Source organism: Suricata suricatta, chromosome 2 (genome assembly GCF_006229205.1).
Source record: "Suricata suricatta isolate VVHF042 chromosome 2, meerkat_22Aug2017_6uvM2_HiC, whole genome shotgun sequence".
NCBI classification, from domain to species: domain Eukaryota; kingdom Metazoa; phylum Chordata; class Mammalia; order Carnivora; family Herpestidae; genus Suricata; species Suricata suricatta.
Window position 1 is genome coordinate 97979044 of NC_043701.1, and position 24661 is coordinate 98003704.

At 36.2% G+C, this 24661-nt stretch overlaps 1 protein-coding gene across 1 annotated transcript in view; it reads left to right on the forward strand.

The window, feature by feature from the left end:
• Positions 1-24661, forward strand: part of STK31 (serine/threonine kinase 31) — an 81029-nt gene that overhangs the window by 49492 nt on the left and 6876 nt on the right. The window contains exons 18-23 of the mRNA XM_029914549.1: positions 138-263; positions 875-1000; positions 1182-1268; positions 1914-2063; positions 6207-6329; positions 21113-21181. Coding sequence (XP_029770409.1) covers positions 138-263; positions 875-1000; positions 1182-1268; positions 1914-2063; positions 6207-6329; positions 21113-21181 — 681 coding nt within the window. The remainder of the gene's footprint in view (positions 1-137; positions 264-874; positions 1001-1181; positions 1269-1913; positions 2064-6206; positions 6330-21112; positions 21182-24661) is intronic.

Sequence of the window (24661 nt, forward strand, 5' to 3'; positions counted from 1 at the left end):
TATTTTTATTTTATTGGTTTCTATAGTAGGGTTGATGATGTTCAGACCATCTCAATAGCATGTAGTTAATTATGTTGATGACTTAAAAGTAGTGGAATTGTTTGAATTCTTTAACTGGAACAAAAATTTGTGCCTAGAAATCTGGTGGTCTTCTTACTATGAGTTTGGAACGGGATCTTCTTGATGCTGAGCCTATGAAGGAACTTAGCAGCAAGCGCCCTTTGGTTTGTTCTGAGGTTAATGGACAGATAATTCTTTTAAAGGTAAGTTTAAGTTTTGACTTATGGGATATTCAGACGTGTAAAGGGGAGTGGTGGTGGTAGTTTTCAGGAAAGTGAAAGTCCACTGCTTGTTTTCTGAATTATATGAGTTGACTAGTATGATGATTATGCTTCCAGTTTGGCTGCCAGAACTCATTTTGAATTCCGAGTGTCCCTCATTTCCCTAAAAAAACATGTCTTTAATTGGATATAATTGGTTTTCTTTTTTGGATGAGCTTATTACTTTCTGTCCTATTCTAGTCTTTACAGTTCTTGTTTTTCTTATCCTTCTCTTAGAAATCTCAATTATTTTGCCAATACAGTCTTCTCTTCTTTGATTTCTTTATTGATCTGGGAAACTGTTTATCATAATAGGATAATTAATTTGGCCATAGTGCAATGTTTTAGAGTGTTTATTAAGGTATAGGTAGAATTGTTCTTTCCTTTCTAAATTATAAAGGAAAACATATATTCAAAGCAGATAGAAAAGGTACTGATACAATTAAACAAAATTAGATGTAATTTAACTCATACTATGTTTAAGTTGGAATGATGTATAATTAGAGTAGGATTTTTAATGTTGAAACTACCATTGCCTCTTTTTTTGGTACCAGGGCTATTCTGTGGATTTGGACACAGAAGCCAAGGTGATTAAGAGAGCGGCCGCCTATCACAGAGCTTGGAGGCAAGCTAAAGAAGAGTCTGGGTTACTACCACTGATATTCCTATTTTTGTGTAAGGTAAAGTTTTTATGCTAATCCCTTACACAAACCATTTTATTTACAGTAAGTTTTAGCTCCAAGCTTTAAAGAGGTAGTTCATTCCTTTAACATAAAGAAAAAGTTATTTTGTATAATCAGTGTATACTGAAAATACATTGAAGAATTTTTCACTTTGAGTCTCATTTTGTTTTGCTTTTAGTCTGATCCTTTGGCTTATCTGATGGTCCCATACTATCCTCGGGCAAACCTGAGTGCCGTTCAAGCCAGTGTGCCTTTAACTACAGAAGTACGTAAAAAACACTGTTTCTAACAAATGAGAAAATAACACCTAGTGTTAGAGGGCATACTATGTATATGCTTTATATATTATGTAAAATTTTACCTGGTATGCTATTTCATTGTCACATCAACCATTATATACAGATGAGAAAAGTGAGGGTCACAGAGATTCAGTGACTTGCACAGGGTCCTCAGCATAAGGCAAAGATAAGATTTGAAATCAAGTCTTTTAGTACCAAAGCCCATGCTTTATAACCTTCAAGCTGTGCTGTATGTAAATTGCATTGTATAGTGTATTTGGAATTATAAGTACTGAAGTAACAGCTTTAATTTCTGTTGCAAATTTGAATTAGTGATAAAAATAGATTTCCTGATTCTTCTTACCTGATTACAATGTTTAGCCTCTCTTTTCTAGGTGTTTTATATGCTTATTATTTATAATCTCAATCTTCTTAGAGACTGTAGTGTCTTAAGTTATATGTATATGATGTTACATAATCAGGGCTTTAGGTCTTTAATTCTTTCTCTATGCTGTATTCTTATTAAAGATTCATTTGGAGGTAATTCTGGAAAAGTTTTTAATTAGAGAAAAGGTTCAGTATTAAAATGATTTATCTACTTCCTTACTTCTTTTGTGTGTGCTTATCTGTAGGAAGCTTTAAAGGTCATGAAAGGTGTTGCCCAGGGCCTGCATACATTGCACAAAGCTGACATAATTCATGGATCACTTCATCAGAACAATGTATTTGCTTTAAACCGTGAACAAGGAATTGTTGGAGATTTTGACTTCACCAAATCTGTGGTAAAATACTGTGGTTATACAAATAGGTTTTAGACCTCATTTAATATCATTAGACATTAATTTAGCCTTTTACGTAATATGGTAATTTATTATAATATCTTTACCTTGGTTAAGGCATGTAGTGTCATGTAATGTAAACAATTAACTGTTACCAGCTAGGTGCTAGACCAAGCGTTTCTAAGTTTGTGCATTATATTTTTTAACCCTAAGTATTAGGAGCAACTTAACATTACATTTAGTGGCATTGACAACACTTACTAGTTATTTTTTCATCAACAAGAAATATTTAATTACTTGGAAATACACAAGGAAAACTTCTATCTCCCCTTCTGCTGGTGCCCTTCCCCACAGCATATTAAATGTAGTTATAGATACTTTGCTATTTTTTGATTAACGGGCATTTTTAGAAATGTGGGAACCTTAGACTTTTTATGTTTTTGCTTATTTATTTAAAAGTATTTATTTTAAAGTTTATTTTATTTCAAGATAGAGAACATGTGAGCAGGGGAGAGGCAGAGAGAGAATTCAGGGCTGATAGCATGGAGCCCTATGCAGGGCTTGATCCCATGAACCATGAGATCATGACCTGAGTTGAAATTAAGAGTTGGATGCTCGGCTGATTGAGCCTCTCACCACCCCTGGACTTTTCCATTTAATTTAAGTGTTGGTTCAACTACATTAATTGCTAATTTGATGTCATATTCCCTCAGAACAGGCTGTTTGTAGAGACAGGAGATATCAGATCATGAAAGAGCATATTGTGATCGTTTTTTATTTTGATAGTATAGGTGGCCTCAAAATATACATGATCATAAGGGAGCAGGATTTTTTTTTTAAGAGAGAGAGTACACATGCACATGAGCAGGAGAGAGGGGCAGGGGGGGGGCGGGGGGAGAGGATCTTAAGCAGATTCCATGCTCAGCATGGAGCCAGATGCAGGGCTTGATCCCATGACCCTGGGAGCTGAAATCAATTGACTGAGTGGCCCAGGTGCCCCGCTTTTCTTTTTCAAAACAACAGCTTTATTGATATCTACTTGACATATTATAATCTGTACAGTTCAGTACTAGCTTTCAGTATATTGACAGAGTTGTGCCTTGATCACCTCCATATAATTCCAGAATGTTTTTAACATCTTCCAGAAGAAGCCCCATACAGATTTGCAGTCACTCTCCAATCCTCCTTGACTCAACCTCTTGGAAACTGCTAATTCACTTTCTGTCTTTGTGGATTTATTATTCCACACATTTCCTATAAATGGAATTATTCAATTTGTGGCCTTTTGTGATTGGCTTATTTCATTTAGTGTAATGTTTTCAAGGTTCATGTCTCTTATAGCATGCATCTAAACTTCATTCCTTTTTAAAAATGCCCAAATAATATTTTATTGTATGGATATACATATTTTGTTTTTACATTCATCATTTGATAGACATTTGGGTTGTTTTCACTTTTTGATTATTGTGAATAATGCTATGAATATTAGTATACAAATTTTTGTATGGACATATATTTTCATTTCTTTTGGGAGTGGAATTGTTTTGCTATATAGTAACTCACTTTCTTTTTTAATGTTTATTTTTAAGAGAGAGAGAGAGAGAGAGAGACAGGGACAGAGACAGGTCCGCAAGCAGGGGAGGGACAGAGAGAGAGGGAGACAGGAGTCTGAAGCAGGCTCCAGGCTCTGAGTTGTCAGCAGATCCCCATGCTGGACTCTGACTCACAAACCCTCAAGATCAGGACCTGAACTGAAGTTGAATGCTTAACCTGCTGAGCTGCCTGGGTTCTCCCCGCCTCCCCATTATTTTCTAAATATACCATTTCTAATGATTTCTAATGTCAAAGGATGATCGGTAACAAGAACATGAACCCTGGAGTCAGACAGACGTTGGCTGCATTTCTTACTCTCCCACTTACTTGCTCTGTGACCTTGGGCTTTAAACTCTATGAGGCTAAATTAAGTGTAAAATGGAAATAATATCTACCTTATAGAGGGATTGTAAAGGTAAAGAGAATTAGCACAACAATTACCTGGCACATACCATTAAGTGTTAATTATCTTTGCTCCTCCCACTGTGTTTATCCTTGCTTCTCACAATGTGGCCAAAAGACCAGCAACTATAGCATCACCTGAGAGCTTGTTAGAAGTGCAGACTCTCCATCCCAAAAATGCTGAATAAAAATTTGCTTATTAACAAGATCCCAGGTGATTCACACGCATTGTGAAATCTGAAAAGCAGTGGTCTTGACAAGAGACTGTCTTTCAAATTTTTCTTCCTGATTAATATTTCAATCTGAATGTAGTATGAAAAAAGTGGAGCAAAGATGAGTTTAATTAGTATATCAGTATAAATAATTTTAAATGAAAATTAAAACAATTTTTTGGGAGATAACGGCAGTTGACAAATCACTATAAAGGAGGAAGAATAATTCTTGGAGTAATCATGATGTGCATAGTTGTGCAAATGGCATGCTGAAAGGTAAGTTAGCCAGGAATGACCCTTAACAGTGAAGAACCTTTTTAAACTCCTAATTTAGTTGTTTTTCTTTTCTTTTTTTTATTTAAAAAATTTTTTTTAATGTTTTATTTATTTTTGATACAGAGAGAGACAGAGCATGAGAGGGGGATGGGCAGAGAGAGAAGGACACCGGAACCGGAACCGGAAGCAGGCTCCAGGCTCTGAGCTAGCTGTCAGCACAGAGCCTGACGCGGGGCTCGAACCCACGAATGTGAGATCTGACCTGAGCTGAAGTCGGAGGCTTAACCGACTGAGCCACCCAGGCGCCCCCTTAGTTGTTTTTCTTAGGACATTATTTTAACTTTCAGATAAACTAGTATGATAAATATTTCAGTAAATCTACTTTGTATGAATCCTTCATAATCCTGCATTTCTTTATAGTTTTACATTTTCATTTTCTCATTATTTTTGAGCTACCATATGAAAACCATTAAGACTGCATATACACAGATGGTATTACCTACTGTGATTTGCAGATGACTGAAGTATAAAGCATTATGACTTACATGAGTCAAAAGGAAACTGCTCAGGGGGCGCCGGGTGTTTAACTCTGTTAAGCATCCAGTTCTTGATTTTGGCTCAGGTCATGATCTCACAGTGTGAGTTCAAGACCAGCGTTGGGCTGGGTGCTGACAGGGTGGAGCCTGCTTGGGATTTTTCTCTCTCTCTCAAAATAAATAAACTTAAAAAAAAAAGCTCAGACAATAAAATGTTAGCAAGAATGCAGAGAAATTGAAATCCTCATACATTGCTGATGAGAATGTGAAAAGGTAGAGGAATCACTTTGGAAAGTAGTTTGGTTCCTCAAAAAATGAAACACAGGGGTGCCTGGGTGGCTCAGTTAAGTGTCCAACTTCGGCTCACATCATGATCTCACGTTTGTGAGTTCAAGCTCCATGTTGGGCTCTGTGCTGACAGCTCAGAGCCTGGAACCTGCTTCAGATTCTGTGTCTCCCTCTTTCACTGTTTCTCTCCCGTCATGCTCTGTCTCTCTTTCTCTCAAGAGTAAAAAAACCAAAAAACAAAAAACACGAAAATGATCAGTGTGCCTGTGTGGCTCAGTCAGTTTTGTTTGACTCTGACTTGAGCCCCTTCTAGGGCTCTCTGATGACAGCTCAGAGCCTGGAGCCAGTTTCTGATTCTGTGTCTCCCTCTCTCTCTCTCTCTCTCTCTCTCTCTCTCTCTCTCTCTCTCTGCCCTTCCCCTGCTCTGTTTCTCTCTCAAAAATATACATTAAAATAAATAAATTAAAAAATAATGATCAGTAAGAAAGGAAAGTACTTTGTCGACTTACAGTTTTTAAAGTTATTTAGAATTTTCAGAATTAAAAAATAACACTCTTTCTTCCCCTAATGAACTTTATTTTTAAAAGAAGTACCAAAGATTTAAATAATCAGTGTTTCTTGGTTTCGAATCTATAATGTCAAATATAACCAAAGTCTCACTGTTAATTTCATGAGACTAATAAGAGTAATTCATAATAGCAGAAATTGGGCAAAAATATTTTAAAGCAAGAGAGAATGAAATATTTCAAATGAATTTGTTTTTTGTGTTGTTTAAATGCAGAGTGCTTAAGAGAAAGCCACCTCATCTTTGTTGCCTCTAAAACCTGTTGTTTTTGTAGAGTCAGCGAGCCTCAGTGAACATGATGGTTGGTGACTTGAGTTTGATATCACCTGAACTGAAAATGGGAAAGCCTGCTTCTCCAAGTTCTGACTTGTATGCTTATGGCTGCCTTTTATTATGGGTTTGTAATTTTTTATTGTAAAAGATCAGTTATATATATAAATATGTACAAATATATATACTTAAGCATGTAAAGTGATAATTTTCTGGTGGTTGTCCTCAACATATTACTCAATTACATATATTGAAAAGCAGTGGTAGATTTTTAGGAGAAGAATTTATGGAAAAATTTAGTAGAAAATTATTTTTTTTTCTTAAAGTTTTATCAAAAAGTATTTATATACTTTCTATCACCTCTTGTATACTTTCTAAAATTGGCTTGGCATATTTTACGTATCGTGCTATTTTATCTTTCTTAAAGTCAGGATTAACAGTAAAAATGATTTTGTTCTATATTAATCTGTATGCAGTTCATCCATATGTGGAAAGTAAATGTTAAATGAGCCTTAAGTGTTCCTGTTTTCATTATAAACTAAATAGCTGTTTTTTAATCCATGGCTTAAACCTAGTCTTTCCTCTAAATTATGAGGGATTATGTATAACGGGCGGGGTATCTGTTTTTTTTTTTTGTTTTTATTTTTATATTTTTATGTTTTTATTTCTTTTGCTTAACATTGTTGTGGAGGTTCTAGCCCAGGGGTCAGCACAATTTTCTATAAAGGGCTAGCTGGTAAATATTTTAGGCTTTGTGAGTCATGTAGTCTCTGCTGCTCTAAAAGGTAACCATAAAATATGTAAATGAATGGCTCTGTTCCAATAAATAAGTAGGTAGGTAAAACTTTATTTATGGAAGTATATTTATTTTTGAGAATGAGAGCAGGGGTTCAGGCAGAGAGAGAGAGACAGAGAGAGAGAATCTCAAGCAGACTGTGCAATGCCATCATAGAACCAGACATGGGGCTTGAACTCAGGAACTGGGAGACCATGACCTAAGTTGAAATCAAGAGTTGGATGCTTACCTGACTGAACCACCCAGGTGCCTCGAAATAGAATTCTTTTTTTTTTCTTTTACTTTTTAAATGTTTGTTTATTTGAGAGAGAGTCTAAAGCAGGGGAGGGACAGAGAGAGGGGGGAGAGAGAGAATCTCAAGCAGGCTCTGTGTTATCATTGCAGAGTCCAGTGCAGGGCTTGATCTCATATGACTGTGAGATCATGACCTGAGCCAGAATCAAATTGGTTGCTTAACTGGCTGAGCCACCCAAGTACCCCTAGTTTTCTTTTAAACATTTAAAAATTTGAAAAGCATTCCTGGCATGCAGGCCATACACAAATAAGCAGTGGCATGAGTTTGGCATGTAGGTGAGAGTTTGCTGATCCTGGTTTTAGCCAATGTAATAAGGCTACAAAAACAGATAAAATGCATACAGTTTAAAAATGAAGAAGTAAAGCTGTTTTTATTCAAAGATGACATGATTAATTTTATATAATCTTGAGGAATATACTTAAGAGCTACTACAACTAACAAGTTTAGCAAGGTTGCGGGATGCAGTTAGTATAATAATTAACTGTGTTTCTTGATACTAGCAACAAACAATAGGAAATTGAAATTAAAAAATCATTTACATGAGTTTCAAAAATTTGGAGGTTTTAGGGATAAACATGACAAAAGGTATGTAAGACCTATACCCTGAAAACTGTGATGTATTGTTGAGTAAAATTAAAGAAGACATAAATAAATGGAGAGTTTCATCATCGTCATGGACAGAAGACTCGTATGGATGTGAATTCTTTTTTTCATAATGTTTATTTTTGTGAGCAAGACAGAGAGAGAGGGAGGGTAGGAGGGGCAGAGAGAGAGGGAATCTAAAGCAGGCTCCAGGCTGAGCTGTCAGCACAGAGCCTGACACAGGCTTGAACTCATGGACTGTAAGATCATGACCTGAGCTGAAGTCAAATGCTCAACTGACTGAGCTGCCTAGGTGCCTCTGGATGTGAATTCTTAAATAAGTCTATGGACTTAATATAGTTTCAACAAAAATGCTTCTAGGCCTTTTTTTTTTTGAAAAATAATTTTAGTGTTTATTTTTGAGAAATACAGAGCATGAGCAGAGGGGCAGAGAGAGGGAGACACAGAATCTCAAGCAGGATCCAAGCTGTAGGCTGTCTGCAAAGAGCCCGATTTGAGGCCCAAACTCACAAACCACAAGCTCATGATCTAAGCACCGATGGAGACATCCAGGTGCCTTTTTTAAAAACAGTAATGGACAGTCAGGTATAATTTATTTAAAAATACATAACGTTTTTAAGAAAGAATTTAAACTACCTGATTTTAAGACTTAATAAAATTATAATAAATCAAGACATTGTGATCTTGGTGGAATTGATTTCATTATTGCACAGTTGGATGCAGGAGAATTAAGGGTTCCAGGCTAGATGGACCCACTAATATCTCTAGTGTTCTTCTCTGCACAGGAATTTCCTATGTTTGTGGACCTGCTTTGAGACCCAGTCAAGAACCTGAGATTTAATCATTCCTTTTTTGGAGGAGTTCACCTCTCAAAATGTGTTATTTCTGAGGGTAGTCTATTCTGTTTACCCGTATATTTACTCTTTTTATTGTTCTTTTTTCATTCCTGACATTTAAGTATTTCTTCTCTTATGATTTGTTTTATATCCTGCCACTCCTTTCTGGCCTGCCAACTTTCTGTGGGTAGGTCTGCTGCAAACCTGGTCTGTTTCCATTTCTTTCATAATTCTTTCCTTGTCTGTGTATTTTGTGAATTTGACTATTATACGCCTTGTTCCTGGTCAGTTGTTTTTTCTTTTAATCTACTAGGAGTTCTCTGTGCTTCTTGGATTTTGATGTCTAAATCTTTCCCCAGGTTAGGTAAGTTTTTATGCCGTGATTTGCTCATATAAACCTTCTCCCCTTTTTGCGCTCTCTTGATCTTCTGGGACTCCTGTGATTCAGATGTTATTCCTTTTCAGTGAGTCACTGAGTTCTCTAATTTTTATACCATGCTCTTTTGTGTTAGTTTCCATCTTTTTTTTTCTGTTTCATTATTCTCCATAATTTTGTCTTCTGTAGCACTGATTTGTTGCTTTGCTTCATCCATCCTTGCTGCTGTGGCATGCATTCAAGATTGCATCTCCATTTTAGCGTTTTAAATTTTGTCCTGACTAGATTTTACTTCTTTTACCTCTGCAGAAAGGAATTCTATTCTTTTTTTTCAACCTCAGCAAGTAATTCTTATTATTGTGATTCTAAATTCTAGTTTAGATATGTTGCTTGTATCTGTGTTGATTAAGTCCCTGCCTATCATTTCTTCCTTTTCTTTCTTTTGGGGAGAATTCCTTCATTTTGTCATTTTGGAGGAAGACAAAGAATTAATAAAATTAAAAATTAAAATTAAAAAGATTAAAAACACCAGAAAAAAAATTAAATAAGGAAGCTAGATCCTATGTGTATTTTGCTCTGGTTGTTGAACGAAGCTTGAGTGAATAGAGAAAAAATGGAAGGAAAAGATAAAAATAAGAAAATGGTTAAAAATTTTACAGATATATACAATACAATAGAATAAAATGAATTAAAGAAGATAAAATAGAATTAAAAAATAAATTTACAAAAAATATAGTAAAAATTATAAAAATACTTTTTAATAAAAACAGAAAATAAAAATAAATTTCTTTCTGTATCCAATAGTAAAAAAAGGAAAAAAAAATGAATAGTTGGATCAGTGAACAGAATAAAATCTGAATGAAATTACATGCAGTTTCCCCTAGAAGTCAAACTATGAAGCACTTTATAGCCTGAATACTAAGCAGGTGGAGAAACTTGTGATTCTCTAGGGCTTGGTTGGTTCAGTTAGACCAGGCTAGGTGTAAAGACTCCATTCATCATTAGGTGGTACTGCTTAGCTTTCTGAGGTGGATCAGTATGGCAAATGTGTGGGTGTATTAGCAGGCTTGGGAGAGATAAAAATGGCATTACCCAGCTTTCCAGTCTCTGCCAGAACTCTGTGCTCTCACCAATGGGCAGTCAGGCACCTCCTTTGTCTCTGGCTTCCACCCACTCCCTGCTTCTACACTGTCCATGTCCAAGTTGTTAGCCTGCCAAATTTTATCTCACATGAGACTATGTTTCCAAACCCCTCACTTCTGAATGCCATGTGGCTTGGACCTACATGGACCTTCTTGGGGAGTGTCTCACTAAGCAATAGCCAGATTCTGGCTTGCCCTCGGGAATGTTCCTGTGATTGTGTTGCTGCAGATGCTAAGAGGTTGTGGCCGGGTGCTGGCTTGCCCCAGAATAATTTTGTGCAGTGGCATAGTGGCAGCGGTTCAAGGATTATGGTAAATCACAACACACAACCAGGTTTTACCACACCATGGCGTCTTTGTTCCGGCACCAGCAACCGTGTGTTCTCTGGGGTCCACTGGGACCTTTACCTATGGGGAAGCCATTTGGCCTCTACCAAATGTGCTCCTAGCAAGGAAACTGCTTCTTCCCAGGTGGCCCGCAGACCACTCAGCCCTTGCTGCCAGCTGTTGGGGATTTGTCCTTCCCACCAGAGTGCCAGGAATTTCTATTGCTGCTCTCCCGTGTTTACACTGTCCTAATGGTATTGAAATCCTCTATTTTCTCCTTTCTCCCTTCTCTCTTTCATACTCTAGTCACATTTGGGTATTTCCACTCTTTCTCTTTCTCTCTAACTACTTTCAGGGGGAGTGCTTATCCTGTACTTCCCCCCCTTTCTCTGTCCTCTCTCCACAAATACAACCCCTACCCTCCACGTCTTCTCTCACCTCCCAGTTCACCTCTCTTGCTACATACCTGCTGAGTTCTGTGGCTCAAGTTACTGTTGTGTTAATCCACAAATGAATTTTATAGGTGTGCAGAATGGTTTGATGGTAATCTAGCTGTAGTTAAGGGGTCAAGAGAAGCAGAGAACTTCCATGCTACCTTATCATTTGTTTTAAGAACTTTCTTTCACCATTCCTTAAAGATAAGTCTGCCAATGACAGATTCTTAGTTTTTCTTCACTGGAGAGCATTTTGATTTCACCTTCATTTCTGAAGAATACTTTTTACTGTGTATAGAATTCTGGGTTTATATTTCTTTTAGCACTTGAAAAAATGTTGTGCCACCTTCTTTGAGCCTTTGTGGTGTCTCATGAGAAATTCACTATTATTTGAAACCGTATTCATCTCAAGGTAATATGATATTTTTCTCTAGATGCTTTCACCATTTTTCTTTGTCTTTAGTTTTCTGCAGTTTGATTATGATGTGTCTTGACACAAATTTCCTTGTGTTTTCTCTCATTGAGTCTTGCTCATTTTTCAATTTGTAGGTTTATGTTTTTCACCAAATTAGTGAAATTTGGTTTTCCAATTATATTTTCACATATTTTTTCCTCTACACTCTGTCTCCTTTTTTTCTGAAATTCTGGTGACATAAATTTTGGATCTCTTTGTTATTGTCCCAATCCTGAGGCTCTGTCGATTTTTTTTTTCAAATTGAGTATTTTCTGTTTTTCTTTTTCAAATTGGGTATTTTCTCTTTTTCTTTCTTTAATTTCATCAGTGCTTTCCTCTATTGTATTCAGTATGCCATTGAGCCAACCCAATGACTTAAAATATTTTTGTTCTTTTTCACTTCTAACATTTCCTTTTGTTTTTTTCTATATCTTCTGTTTCTTCTTTGCTGAAGCTTTCTATTATTTTGTTTATTCCATTTATGTTTATAATTGATCTCTAAACATTGTTATGATGACTCTTAAAATTTTTGTCAAAAAGGGGCACCTAGGTAGCTCATTCAGTTGAGCATCTGACTTTGGCTCAGGTCATGATCTCACGGTTTATGAGTTTGAGCCCCATGTTGGGTTCTGTGCTGACAGCTCAGAGCCTGGAGCTTGCTTCAGATTCTGTGTCTCCCTCTATCTGCCCCTCACTCACTCATTCATTCTCTTTCTCTCTCTCTCAAAAACACTGAAAATAATTTAAAAAAATCTATGTCAAATAATTCCTACATGGGTGTCATCTTGGTATCTGTTGATTTTCTCTTTCTTATTCAGGTTAGGATTCTTAGTTTGACATATGATTTTTGATAATATCCTGAACATTTTTGGTATTATATTCTGAGACTCTTCATCCTGTTTAATCATCATTTTTGCACACATGCCCCCTGTTGGGTGTAGTCTGCAGTTTACATACTGCTAGGTATTCATCTCCCCACTGGCCTCTGCTGACATCACCCCAGCAAAAGCAGAATGCTCACTTGCAGTGAGTGCTTGCCTCTTCTTACTGCCGATGGGTTGGGGGTTGAAATGCATCTCTCCGTTGAGTTCTGTTGACACAGGGAAGCAGCAGCTAGCCTGAAATTACTGTTTTACTACCACCACCTTATTTTACCTCTTGTGCCTTGTTGCTGCCGAGTAAGTATAGAAGTTGCAGTTCCCATGGGGTCCTGCTGACACTTGGGGAGTAGAGAAGGAAAAATATAGTGCTAACACTGCCTCACATTGACTGTTCCACTTTGTTGCTGCTGAGTGGGAGTGGAAGTTAGCTTCCCTGCTGGGTCCCACTGACAGAGTGCCATGTAGAGCAACCTCACACAGCCTTGTTCTGCCTCTTTTTTTGTTCATGGTGGGGGTAGAAGTCCCACTGATACTGTGGATAGGATGGAGGCAGTTTTTCATTTGGTATTTGGCTGGAGTATTACCAAAAAATGTTTTCTGATGTAGAGTTAGACCACCCTCTTCCCAGTTCTTTGGCTAGAGGGAGAAGGTTTTTCTAGGGGCGTTTTTTGATCTGTGGCTCTTGGTGTTTTTGAGTTGTAGGTTTCTCTAGCATCAGGGATATAGGAGGAAAACCCAGGCCATTTACTATTGTGTCATTCCTCAAGTCCCAAGGTCCCTAGCCACTTAACCTTCTCTTTCCACTTTTCACAGTCTTCTTATGTTTTTGTATTGTGTGCTATCCAGACTTTCTTTTTCTTTTTTTAATTTTTTTAACATTTCTTCATTTTTGAGAGGCAGAACAGAGCATGAGTGGGGGAGGGGCAGAGAGAAAGGGAGACAGAATCAAAAGGAAGCTTCAGGCTCTGAGCTGTCAGCACAGAGACCAATGCAGGGCTCAAACTCACTGCGAGATCATGACCTGAGCCAAAGTCAGATGTTTAACTGGCTGAGCCACCCAAGTGCTCCAGATTTTCTGACTGTTGCTGAATAGGTCTATACTCTATTTTGGCTGGAATCCCTTGGAAGTTGTATGCTTTTGTAGAATGTCACCACCATGTCAGTTGTACTTCTGTTGGATCCTCAGTTCTTTCTTTTAGTCCTCTGACCTGCCCATAGCCACGTCATTCTCCTGTTTCCCTCAAAGATTACTCAAAACCTTTTATGACTTTCCTCAAGCCCCTACCTGAAATCACACCATCATTCTTCTCAGTAGACCTGCCTCTTATTTACTTGGAAGGAAAAGAAAAAGATTATATATGCTTTCTATCCAGTTTCAGTGCTTCTGTTTACAAACTAATCATCTCTTTACCAGGTCTTCTGTCTATTAGTTCAGTCATAGAGAACTTAAGTGCTCCTTCTTCAGTGCAAGCCATCCACATGGCCTTGACTCCATTCTCTCTTCTGCTATTCTGTTACATCACTTTTACCTTTGTTTTATCTTGGTTGTATCCTCATTGTATTTCTTTTTATTCTGCACCTCTCCGTCAGTATGGTTAAGTCTGGTGTATGAAAAAACAGACTTTATTTTGAGAGAGAGGGAGAGACAGAGCACAAGCAGTAGAGGAACAAAGAAAGAGGGAGACATAGAATATGAAGCAGGCTCCAGGCTTTGAGCTGTCAGCACAGAGCCCAGTGTGGGCTTGAACCCCCTACTGGTGAGATCATATGACCTGAGATGAAGTTGGCTACTTAACTGACTGAGCCACCCAGGCACCCCCACAGTAATTTCTTTACTCATTGTTTTCTATGGCACATCTTCTAAGTTCTTTTTACATTTGTGACTGGGCTTTTTTAAAAATTCTTTAATGCCTGTTAAGTATTAGTGCCCCCACCAATTTTGTTTACATTCTACTAAAATTTTCACTGTATAGTCTTTCCTTGGGTTTTCTTTTTTACTCTCATAGTGTCTGGTACCATTTGTTTATTAGTTGCTCCCACATTTGTGACAGTAACCTAGTCCTCTTGCCAGAGTTTCCAGTGGTGTGTACATTCCTGCTGCCTAACTTTGCCTTAATTACTAGATCCCTTATGTTGTTTCAGAAAAGACACAAAGCAATTAATTCACAGAAGTACTTTAAAATAGAACAAGACATGATAAATTGAAAGTAGATAAGAAAGAAAAAGAGGGTGTGAACTTAAAGTCGGAACATGAATGAGAGTAGCACCAAATGTTCCCCACAGAAACCTGTTTCATACTGCTAAAACACAATTCACATGTTGCCATTCTTTTCCTATAGCAGACACTGCAAAATGATCATGGTCATGTTCATTGAGCTCAAGATAGGATGTCAAAGTAGCACCTAAAAGGAATAGTATTGATTGAAAAACAAGCCTATTTCCTATCCTTGATGAATATATTTTCTATAGATAAGCCACTAGGATAGCTCTAATCTTTCTTTTAGCAATTATAAGAAAAGAAATCCAGTCTGTCAAACCATTATCCCTAAGATCAAAGCAGGCCAGTTAGGACAAACACAACTATTAATTTTTGTTTTGTTTTGGAAAATCTTACACAAAAACAAGAATAAATAATGAAACTCTTTATATTCTTCAACTGGATTCACCTATTGTCAGCATTTAATTACCAAGCTATCCTCATAAAGATAGCATTTCACATTGCTAACACTATGTCCTGAGTTACCAAAAATTTAAAAAACAAAAATAGGTAACACTTACTGTGTTTTTACTATGTTTGCAACTATTTATCCAACTTGTTCTTGTGGTGGCCTTATGTAGTAGACTCTGGGTCTGGAGTTCCCTCTTGTCCAGCAAGAGAGCGGATGCAGGATTGAAATGCAAGAGAGGCTAAAGTGTGGAGGAGACAAGAACCCCAAGTAAGGGTTGCTCTGTTTTTACTAGGATCAGAAGGCTTACAAGCATGATGGACGTGCACAAAGAGAGAATGAAACCATGAACATTAACTCATAGGTGTGAGGGAAAGGGGGTTTCAAAGATATGTGGTGCTAGGGGCTTGGATCCGTACAAAACAAAATCCTGGTGCCGGGCACATGGTTGTTTACAGCAGGCAGGAGGCACCAGGCATTTGTCTTAGCTAGCCTAGGGGATAAAACAGAGCATGCTATCTCAGGATCAACAAGGCACCTTTCTTTTGCTAATTAGCTCCACTCCGGGCAATTTAGACCGGCTGCAGTCTGTAGCTCTGTTTACCTGTTTACCTATTTACCTATTTTGGTCCTTCCTTCCTATGAAAGCAGCTTTCTGCTATTGTTCTAAGTTGGAGGGCACTTCTGCCTTGAATACCTAATCTTTACCTAATCTTGGATGTTTGTATTCTTAGATTTCCTATTCCTATACCTTTGTCTTTTACTGGGGGCCTTTGCCCTTTTTATGTAATCTTGTTTACCTAATCTTAGATGTGTACATCTTCTGGCTTTCTATTTCTTTGTCTTGTTAACCTTTTGGAGCAAGCTGAGGGAATTCCTAAGCTTATTCCCCACAGCCTTATAAGTGAGGACACTGAGGCAAAGAGAAATTAGATGATTTGTCTAGGATCCCATGGCTGCAAAGAGGTGGAACCAAGATTCAGACCCAGCCAGTCTGGCTCCAGAATGTGCTCTCTTTACCACTATCCCATTTCACCCACCTTTCCCCCAAACAGTCTTTTCTAGTCATGTGAGCCAACAACTTGTATTCTTCTTTGATTCTTCCATCTCCCTCATCTTGTCTTCTAGTTAATCATGCCTTGGTATTTTTACCTGTTATGAATTCTCAAATTTTTCTAATTATCTATTGAATCAGTGTGCTAGTTCAGGCTAATAAGTAAGCATCTGATTAGCTTGTTAGTAAGAGGCTTGTTAGAAGAGAAGCCTTTGTTAAATAACAAAAAGTCAAATGAATAAATTTTAAAGATCTAATTAGCTTTATTATTCAATTCATGGGTTTGGCAGTATCCCATCTAGTAAGTAGAAAGGAGCTCCAAAGGGCTCCCTTTAAAAAGGAAAGGTTTTTAAAGGTAAAGGGGGAGTAGAATAAAAGAAACTATTTGCAAACAATCGTTTTAGGCAAGATCATTCTCCTAAGGGGAATAAAGGGGACTTGTCAGTAAATTTCCTAGTGCTGACCTGGAAATTCCCATGTTGATTGGTTAGAGGTTACATTCCTGGGAGGAGTAATAAGTCTTGGTTTACTGACTTGGGACCGTAACCTGAGCAATACCATTTTGGGGCCTGTAGTTTTCTTTTTAATAACTTCTTGTAATCTGCAATTTGCTTTGCTTTGATGCAGGATAGGACGTAGTTTCAAAGACTCTGTTAGGGTTCAGTCAAGAAACCAGAAGCCACACTTTACATATTTTACATATTTCACTTTATATGTTTCACTTCTAAAGGGTTTTAATATGGGAATGTAAAGTTTGGGTAACAGAGGTAAGGGGAATAGTAATCTATTTGTAGCACTTGAAGTAGATGGTTCTTAAGAGTTTGTCTGGAAGCTGTGGGGAATCTCAGGAATCAGTAAGAAAATCTTACCTGCCATTTCATTTGTTTTATGTATGTTTTAACTTCCTTTGAGATTTTCTTCTTGGCCCATGAATTATTTAGAAGTGATGTTTAGTTTCCATGTGTTTAGAGGTTTTCTTATTGTATTTCTCTATTTCTACTTTTGTTTAATTATGTTCGAAGTGTGTAATCCATGCGATATCATCCTTAACATTGGGTGAGGTTTGTTTTATTGCTAGGAGATGCTCTGTGTTTGTGAATATTTCATGAGATCTTAAAGAAAAATGTGTATTCTGTTATTTGGTGGAATTTACTATTCTGTAAATTAGATCTTGTTGGTTAATTGTGTTCTTCTTATCTTTTTATCCTTACTGTTTTTCTGTCTAGTAGTTTCATTAGTTATTGAGAGAGGGCTGTTGAAGCCTGCAGCTCTAATCTGAATTTGTGTATTTCTCCTTTCAGCTTTACCATTTTTGCTTCCTGTATCTTAAGATCTTATTGTTTGGTATGTACATATAAGGATTGTCATGTCTTTCTGGTGTATTGATCCTTTTGTCATTATGTAACATCCTTCTTTGTACTAATTTTCTTTGCTCCAAGGCACCTGAGTCTCTCAGTTGGTTAAGTGTCTGACTTCGGCTTGGGTCGTGATCTTGCGGTTTCTGTGCTGATTGCTCAGAGCCTGGAGCCTGTTTCAGATTCTGTATCTCCTCTCTGCCCCTCCCCAGCTTATATTCTGTCTCTGTCTCAAAAATAAATAAATATTAAAAAAGAAAAAACAATAATTTTCTTTGCTCAAACATCTACTTTATCTTATAATTAATGTGGCCATTTCTTTTTTTTTAAATTAATTTTAACTGATGTTTTTTTCCTACCATCCATTTACTTTAAAACTATTGTGAATTTGAAGTTAATTTCTTATAAATATGGTTGTACGTATTATTGCATTGTGTTTTATATTTGCTCTGCTAAGTCTGCTTTTTAATTAAGGTAGTAGACACTTGTGGTTTAAGAAATATTTTTAAAATATGGGAATTTTCTAGTTAACACTAGGAAATTTTATTATTTTTTATTGACGTGTAGTTGACTTACAAATTATATTAGTTTCAGGTGCACAATATGATGATTTAGCATTTATATATACACATTATGAAGTAAATCTAGTTACTGTCTGTCACCATATGAAGTTGCTGCATTATTACTAACTATATTCCATATGGTTTTCATTGCATATGCTTTTCTTGTTTAGTTTATAACTGAAAGTTTCTGTCTTTTAATCTCTTTCTCATATTTTGACCATCTCTCCCAACTTCTACCCCTTTAGCAATCACCAGATTATTCTCTGTATCTATGAGTCTGTTTTGTTTGTTTTGTTTTTTAGATTCCACACTGAAGTGAAGTCATATGGTGTTTGTCTTTCTCTGTCTGACTTTCCTTTAATATAATACTCTCTAGGTCCATTTATGTTGTTGTAACACCTAATAAGATGATTATTGATATTTTGGGAGTAAGTCTGTCATTTCATTATTTGTTTTGTTTTTTTCTTCTTTTTCTTGCCTTCCTTTGGGTTACTTGGATATTTTTTAAGAGTTGATCTTGATTTATTTATGATGTTTTTAAGTGTATTGCCTTCTATAGTTTTGTTAGTTGTTGGTATGGATATTATATGTATGTGTCTTATCACGTTCTACTGGTATCAGTGTTTCAACACTTTGAAGTGTAAAATCCTTTTGTCTATGTTCTTTTACCCTACCAACTTTTAACTGTCATTGTCTTGAATGTGAGTGTAATAACTTTTGTTTTAGTCACTGTATATGATTTAGGAAACATGATGAGAAGGATAGTCTTTAGTATCCCCTCATATTTCTGTTCTTTCTATTGTTATTCCTTCCTGATGCTCCAGTATTCTTTTTTCTTTTAAATGTTTGTTTATTCATTGAGAGAGAGAGAGAGAGAGAGAGGGAGGGAGAATTCCACGCAGGCTCCACATTTCAGAGTGTAATGCAGATCTCAGTTCCATAAAGTGTGAGGTCATGACCTAAGCCAAAACCACAAGTTGGATGCTCAAAATTCATTTCCTTTTTGTTTGAAGTACTTTCTTTACCCAATCTTTAAGAGTATGTCTTCTGGTGACATGTTCTTTTAGTTTTCCTTCATCAGAGAACATTTTGATCTCACCTTTTTTCCTGATGAATAGTTTTGCTGGATATAGAATTTGCAGTTGAAACTTCTTTTATCAGGTGAGAAATGTGCCACTTCCTTCTGGTTTCATGTAAGAAATCTGTTATTCAAATTGATATTTCTCAGGTAATGTTTTTCTTTGGTTGCTTTGAAGGGTTTTTTTGTTTTGTTTTTAGTTTTCAGAAGTTTCATTAATTGATTTTATCCTATTTGAGTCACTTTTCTTTCCTTCTTCTCTTTTTTTTTTTTTAGTTGTGGAGGCCTGAAGGTACCCTGTCACTCTCACTCCTCCAGTTTCAGAGTCTCTAATCAGTTTATTTTCTTCTTTTGACCTTTCAGAGATCTCCTTTGGATGTTATGTTATTTGCAGCATAGTTTTACTTAATTGTGAGGAGCAGGAATAAACCCAAAGTCCTTTTGCTCATTAAAAAAAAGTTTGTTTATTTTTGAGAGAGAGAGACAGAGTGAGAGTGAAAGAGAGAGAGGAGGGAAATAAACGAGCAAGGGAGGGGCAGAGAGAGAGGAGGACAGAGGATCCATGCTTACAGCGGAGAGCCCAGTGGGGACCTGAACCCATGAACCATGAAATCATGACCTTAGTCAAAGTTTGATGGTTAACTGACAGAGCCACCTAGGTGCCCTGTCTTTTTGCTCATTTTGTAAATTACACTCTGTGGTACTTATTTGGGTATGCATTTAAATAAACTTTATAAAAATAAAGTAATTTATGCTATTTATGAGATGATTATAAATTTGAAAACTAGGGGGTGCCTGACTGGCTCACTGGGTAGAACATGCAGCTCTTGATTGGGGTTAAGTTTGAGCCCCATATTAGGTGTAGAGATTACTAAAAAATAAAACCTTAAAAAAATTGAAAATGGTATTTTAAATAGGCGTATCTAGTTTCATTGTGCTTCACTTTATTGCAGATGGTGCATTTTTTACAAATTGAAAGTTTTTGGCAACCCTCTGTGAAGCAAATTTGTTGATGCCATTTTTCCAACAGCATTTGCCCACATAGTATCTGTGTCACATTTTGGTGATTCTCATTAATACTTCAGGCTTTTTGATTATTATTATTAAATTTATTATGGTGATCTGTGATTATCACTTACGGAAGCTTAGATAATGGTTAGCATTTTCTAGCAGTATTTTTTAATTAAGATATATATATATAGTTATATATATATAGTTATTTTTTTAGGCATAATGCTCTTATATACTTAATAAATTACAGTATGATATAAACATAACTTTTATATGCACTGGGAAATCAAAAGATTCATTTGACTTGGTTTATTGGGATATTTGTTTTAATGTAGTGGTCTAGATCCAAACCCGTAATAATATATCTGAGGTATGCCTGTATTAAAAAATCACTAAAAAAATTATTGATTTTTAATGTGATAATATTGTGTTAAAATAAAAGATTTTATCTTTCAGAAACAGGTACTAAAATGTTTACAGATAAAATTATTAGATATATAGGATTTACCTCAAAAATAATACACACAGGAATCTGCATAGGGCAGGACTGGTCATTGGTTGGTGGTTGTTGGGGCTGGGTGATGAGTGTACAGGAGTCACAGTACTTTGTGTGTGAGATAATTCTCCGTGTTTCATGGTTTTAAAAGTTTAATGCATATTTCTTGATTTATATAGGTAAAGTGTTAGGGAGGAAAGAAACATGCTTACTTTATTTTCTTTGTACTTAATGTGTACAACCAACATGATATAAGCTGCTGAGTTTTAATATATTTACTCAAAAGGTAAGGAAGTATTGAAATTGCTTGTAGTGTATTCATCAATTCTGACTGATACTTGAGGAATCCCAGAAACTGTTTAGTTATCTATGAGCAGGTAGTTATTAACATGAAAGTGTTTTTATCCATTAAGAGCTAATGTATGTTTATTGAGTGAGCCCTTCTCTTTTCTCCAAAATCTGAAGAGTTCCAGATTTGACTGTCCTGTAAGGATTGGGATTTTGTAACATTGGGAATTTATTTGTTCTCATTTTCTTTAACAGCTTTCTGTTCAAAATCAGAAATTTGAGACAAATGAAGATGGAATCCCAAAAGTGGATCAGTTTCATTTGGTATGTGACTTTTTTGTCATTTACTGGTTGGAAACATATGCTGTAGGTGTAGCAGTAATGTAAATGTAAATATTTGAAAATGTCCCCTACTTTTTGTAAGAATGCAGAATGGCATTAAGAATAAAGAAATACTGAAAAATTTCAAATGCCTTACTTATACCACTGCCAGAGAATTACTTCTAGAGAATACTACTGGATTGTCCATTTCCCACACAAATTGTATAAATAATATAATAATTAAAAATAGTCTTTGTTATATCTTTCAAGAACATATTACATTAAAATTAATGTTTTACCACTTTTTATCATTCTCTAGCTTTATCTTTTTTTTGTCATATGTCTTCATTCATATTGGTTTGCCACTTATGCTGTACTCAGCCAATGAATTTTGAGTATCTCTACTCTAGGAATTGAACTAGATGCTAGATTTCCAGGATTGCAGCATTGAATAAATGGATAATTTAGAAATATGAAGAAGAAAACAACCAAGGTCTCTAAGTAGGGTACTAAGAAAGTACTTTGGAAGAAGATAATTTTTAATTCTGCAGAGAAAGGGGGAGGCAAGAGGTAGGTAGAAAATGCCACCAAGTGGTTTGAAAAAGAATCTTCAACATTGAATTAGGAGTTTACAAGAGGTAAAATGAGATGGTAGTAGTCCAGATAAAGATAATAAGCATGCATTAAGACATGAAAATATTCAGTTCTTTTGAAATGGAATAATCCAGTATGACTGTATATTAAGAGGTTATAAATAAGGCAGTAAATGAGTTTATGGAGGTAAAATAAGCTCTAATAATTCTCATGTCATCAAAAAATTTTACAGTTTATTTAAGAGAGAGAGAGAGCAAGCACAAGCAGGGGTGGGACGGAGAAGGAGAGAGAGGATCCCAAGCAGTCCCTGTGCTGTCAGCGCAGAGCCTGACATGGGGCTCAAATTCATGAGCTATTAGATCATGACCTGAACTGAACAAATTAAGAGTTGGACGCTCAACTGACTGACCCACCCAGGCACCCTTCTCATGCCATTAAAAAGATATATTTATTTAAAAATATTTCACAGCTATTTTTATGACTGTTTTTTAAGAGCAGTTTTAGATTCACAGCAAAATTGAGAGGAAGGTACACAGATTTCCCATATACCCCCTTCTCCCAAATAAGCATGATCTGTCCATTAAAATCTCCCACCAGAGTGGTCCATTTACTATTGTTGATAACCTACATTGACAGACCATTATCACCTAAAGTCTGTAGTTTACATTAGGGTTCCCTCTGGCATTGTGTATCCCTTTGGGTTTGGACAAGTGTATAATGACATGTATTCACCATTATATTATCCTACAAAGTATTTACACTGCCCTAAAAATCCTCTGTGTTGTGCCTGTTTATCTCTGTTGGCTCTAAACCGCTGGTACCATTGATCTTTTTACTCTCTCCATGGTTTTGCTTTTTAAAAAAATGTTATGTAGTTGGAATCATACAGTATATAGCCTTTTCAGATTGGTCTTTTCCCACTTAGAAATATGCATTTAAGGTTCTTCCAGGTCTTTTCATGGCTTAATAGCTCATTTATTTTTAGTGCTGAATGATATTCCATTTTCTGAATGTACCACAGTATATTTACCTGTTTACCTACTGAAGGTCATTTGGGCTCTGTGTAGGTTTTGGCACTTATGAATAAACATCCATGTGCAGGTATTTGTGCAGACATAAATTTTCATTCCCTAGAGTCAGTACCAAGGAACTCAGTTGCTGGATTGTATGGGAAGAGAATGTTTAGTTTTGTTAGAAAGTACCAAACTCTTTTCCAAGGTGACTGTACCATTTTGCATTACCATTACTGTTGCTCCACATCGTTGCTAGCATTTGGTATTGTTAGTATTCTAGATATATAGTGGTATCTTGTTTTATTTTACATTGCCATGAGACATGATGTGGAACATTTATTTTATATGCTGATTTGCTGTCTGTACATATCTTCTTTGGTGAGGTGTCTGGCAAGGTCTTTGGCCTTTTGTTAAGTCGTGTTGTATTTTTACTGTTGAGTTTTAAGAATTCTTCGTATATTTTGAAAAACAGTCCTTTACCTGAAATATCTTTTGCAAATATTGTCTCACAACCTGTGACTTGTCTTTTAATCTTTCTGACAGTGTCTTTTGCAGAGCAGAAATTTTTTAATTTTAATTTTAACAAAGTCTAGTTTATCAGTGTTTTCTTCCATGGCATTTGGCCTTGTATCTAGAAAGTAAAGTCATCACCAAACTCACCTTCATCTAGGTTTTTCTCCTGTGTTATCTATTGTGAATTTTTAGTTTTGCATTTCGCCTTTAGATCTGCTGTGTTCTGTTTTGGGTTAGTTTTTGTGAAGATTTGTCTTGATTTACGGGGATGTCTAGTTCCAGTGCCATTTGTTCAAAAGCCTGTCTTCATTGTATTGCCTTTTCCCTTTTGTCAGAGATTAGTTGACTATAATTAACAGGTCTGTTTTATCCATTAATTTATTTGTTTATTTTTTAGCTGATACCACAAAGTCATCTTGATTAGTATACCTTTACAGTTAAGTCTTGAAGTTGCTAATGTCAGTCCTCCAACTTCGTTCTTCAGTATTGTATTGGCTATTCTGGGTCTTACTGCCTCTCCATGTAAGCTTCAGAATCAGTTGGTTCATATCCACAAAATAACTTTATGGGAATTTGATTGAGATTGCATTGAATCCATAGATCAAGTTGGAGAGAATTGATACCTTGACAGTACTGAGTCTTCTTATCTATGAACATGGATTATCTCTCCATTTATTTAGTTTTTTAATTTCTTTCATTAGAGTTTTACACTTTCCCTCATATAGATCTTACACCTTTTTTGTTAGATTTATATGTAAATATTTTTTTCTGGTGTGCTAATGTAAATGGTATTGTGTTTTTAAGTTCAAATTCCACTTGTTCATTGCTATATATAGGAAAGTGATTGACATTTGTATATTAACTTTGTATGTGACAGCCTTTCTATAATCACTTACTAGTTCCAGGAGTCTTTTTCTGGTACTTTCAGATTTTCTAATATAGACAATTGTGTTATCTATGAACAAAAACAGTTTTATTTCTTTCTTTCAGATAACACGATCTCATGCCATTTTGATTGTATGGACTGCAATGAAGGAACACATATAGTTTTATTTAACTCTGTAGTCCTTTAACTTATTTGGCCACAGAAATATTGCAATTTATAACATCTAATATCCCATGAAATTAGCTTTTAAGAAACATTCATTAGAAATGATTACTAAGGGGGCGCCTGGGTGGCTCAGTCGGTTAAGCCTCCGGCTTCGGCTCAGGTCAGATCTCACGTTCATGGGTTCGAGCCCCGCGTCAGGCTCTGTGCTGACAGCTAGCTCAGAGCCTGGAGCCTGCTTCCAGTTCTGTGTCTCCTTCTCTCTCTGACCCTTCCCCTCTCATGCTCTGTCTCTCCTGTATCAAAAATTAATAA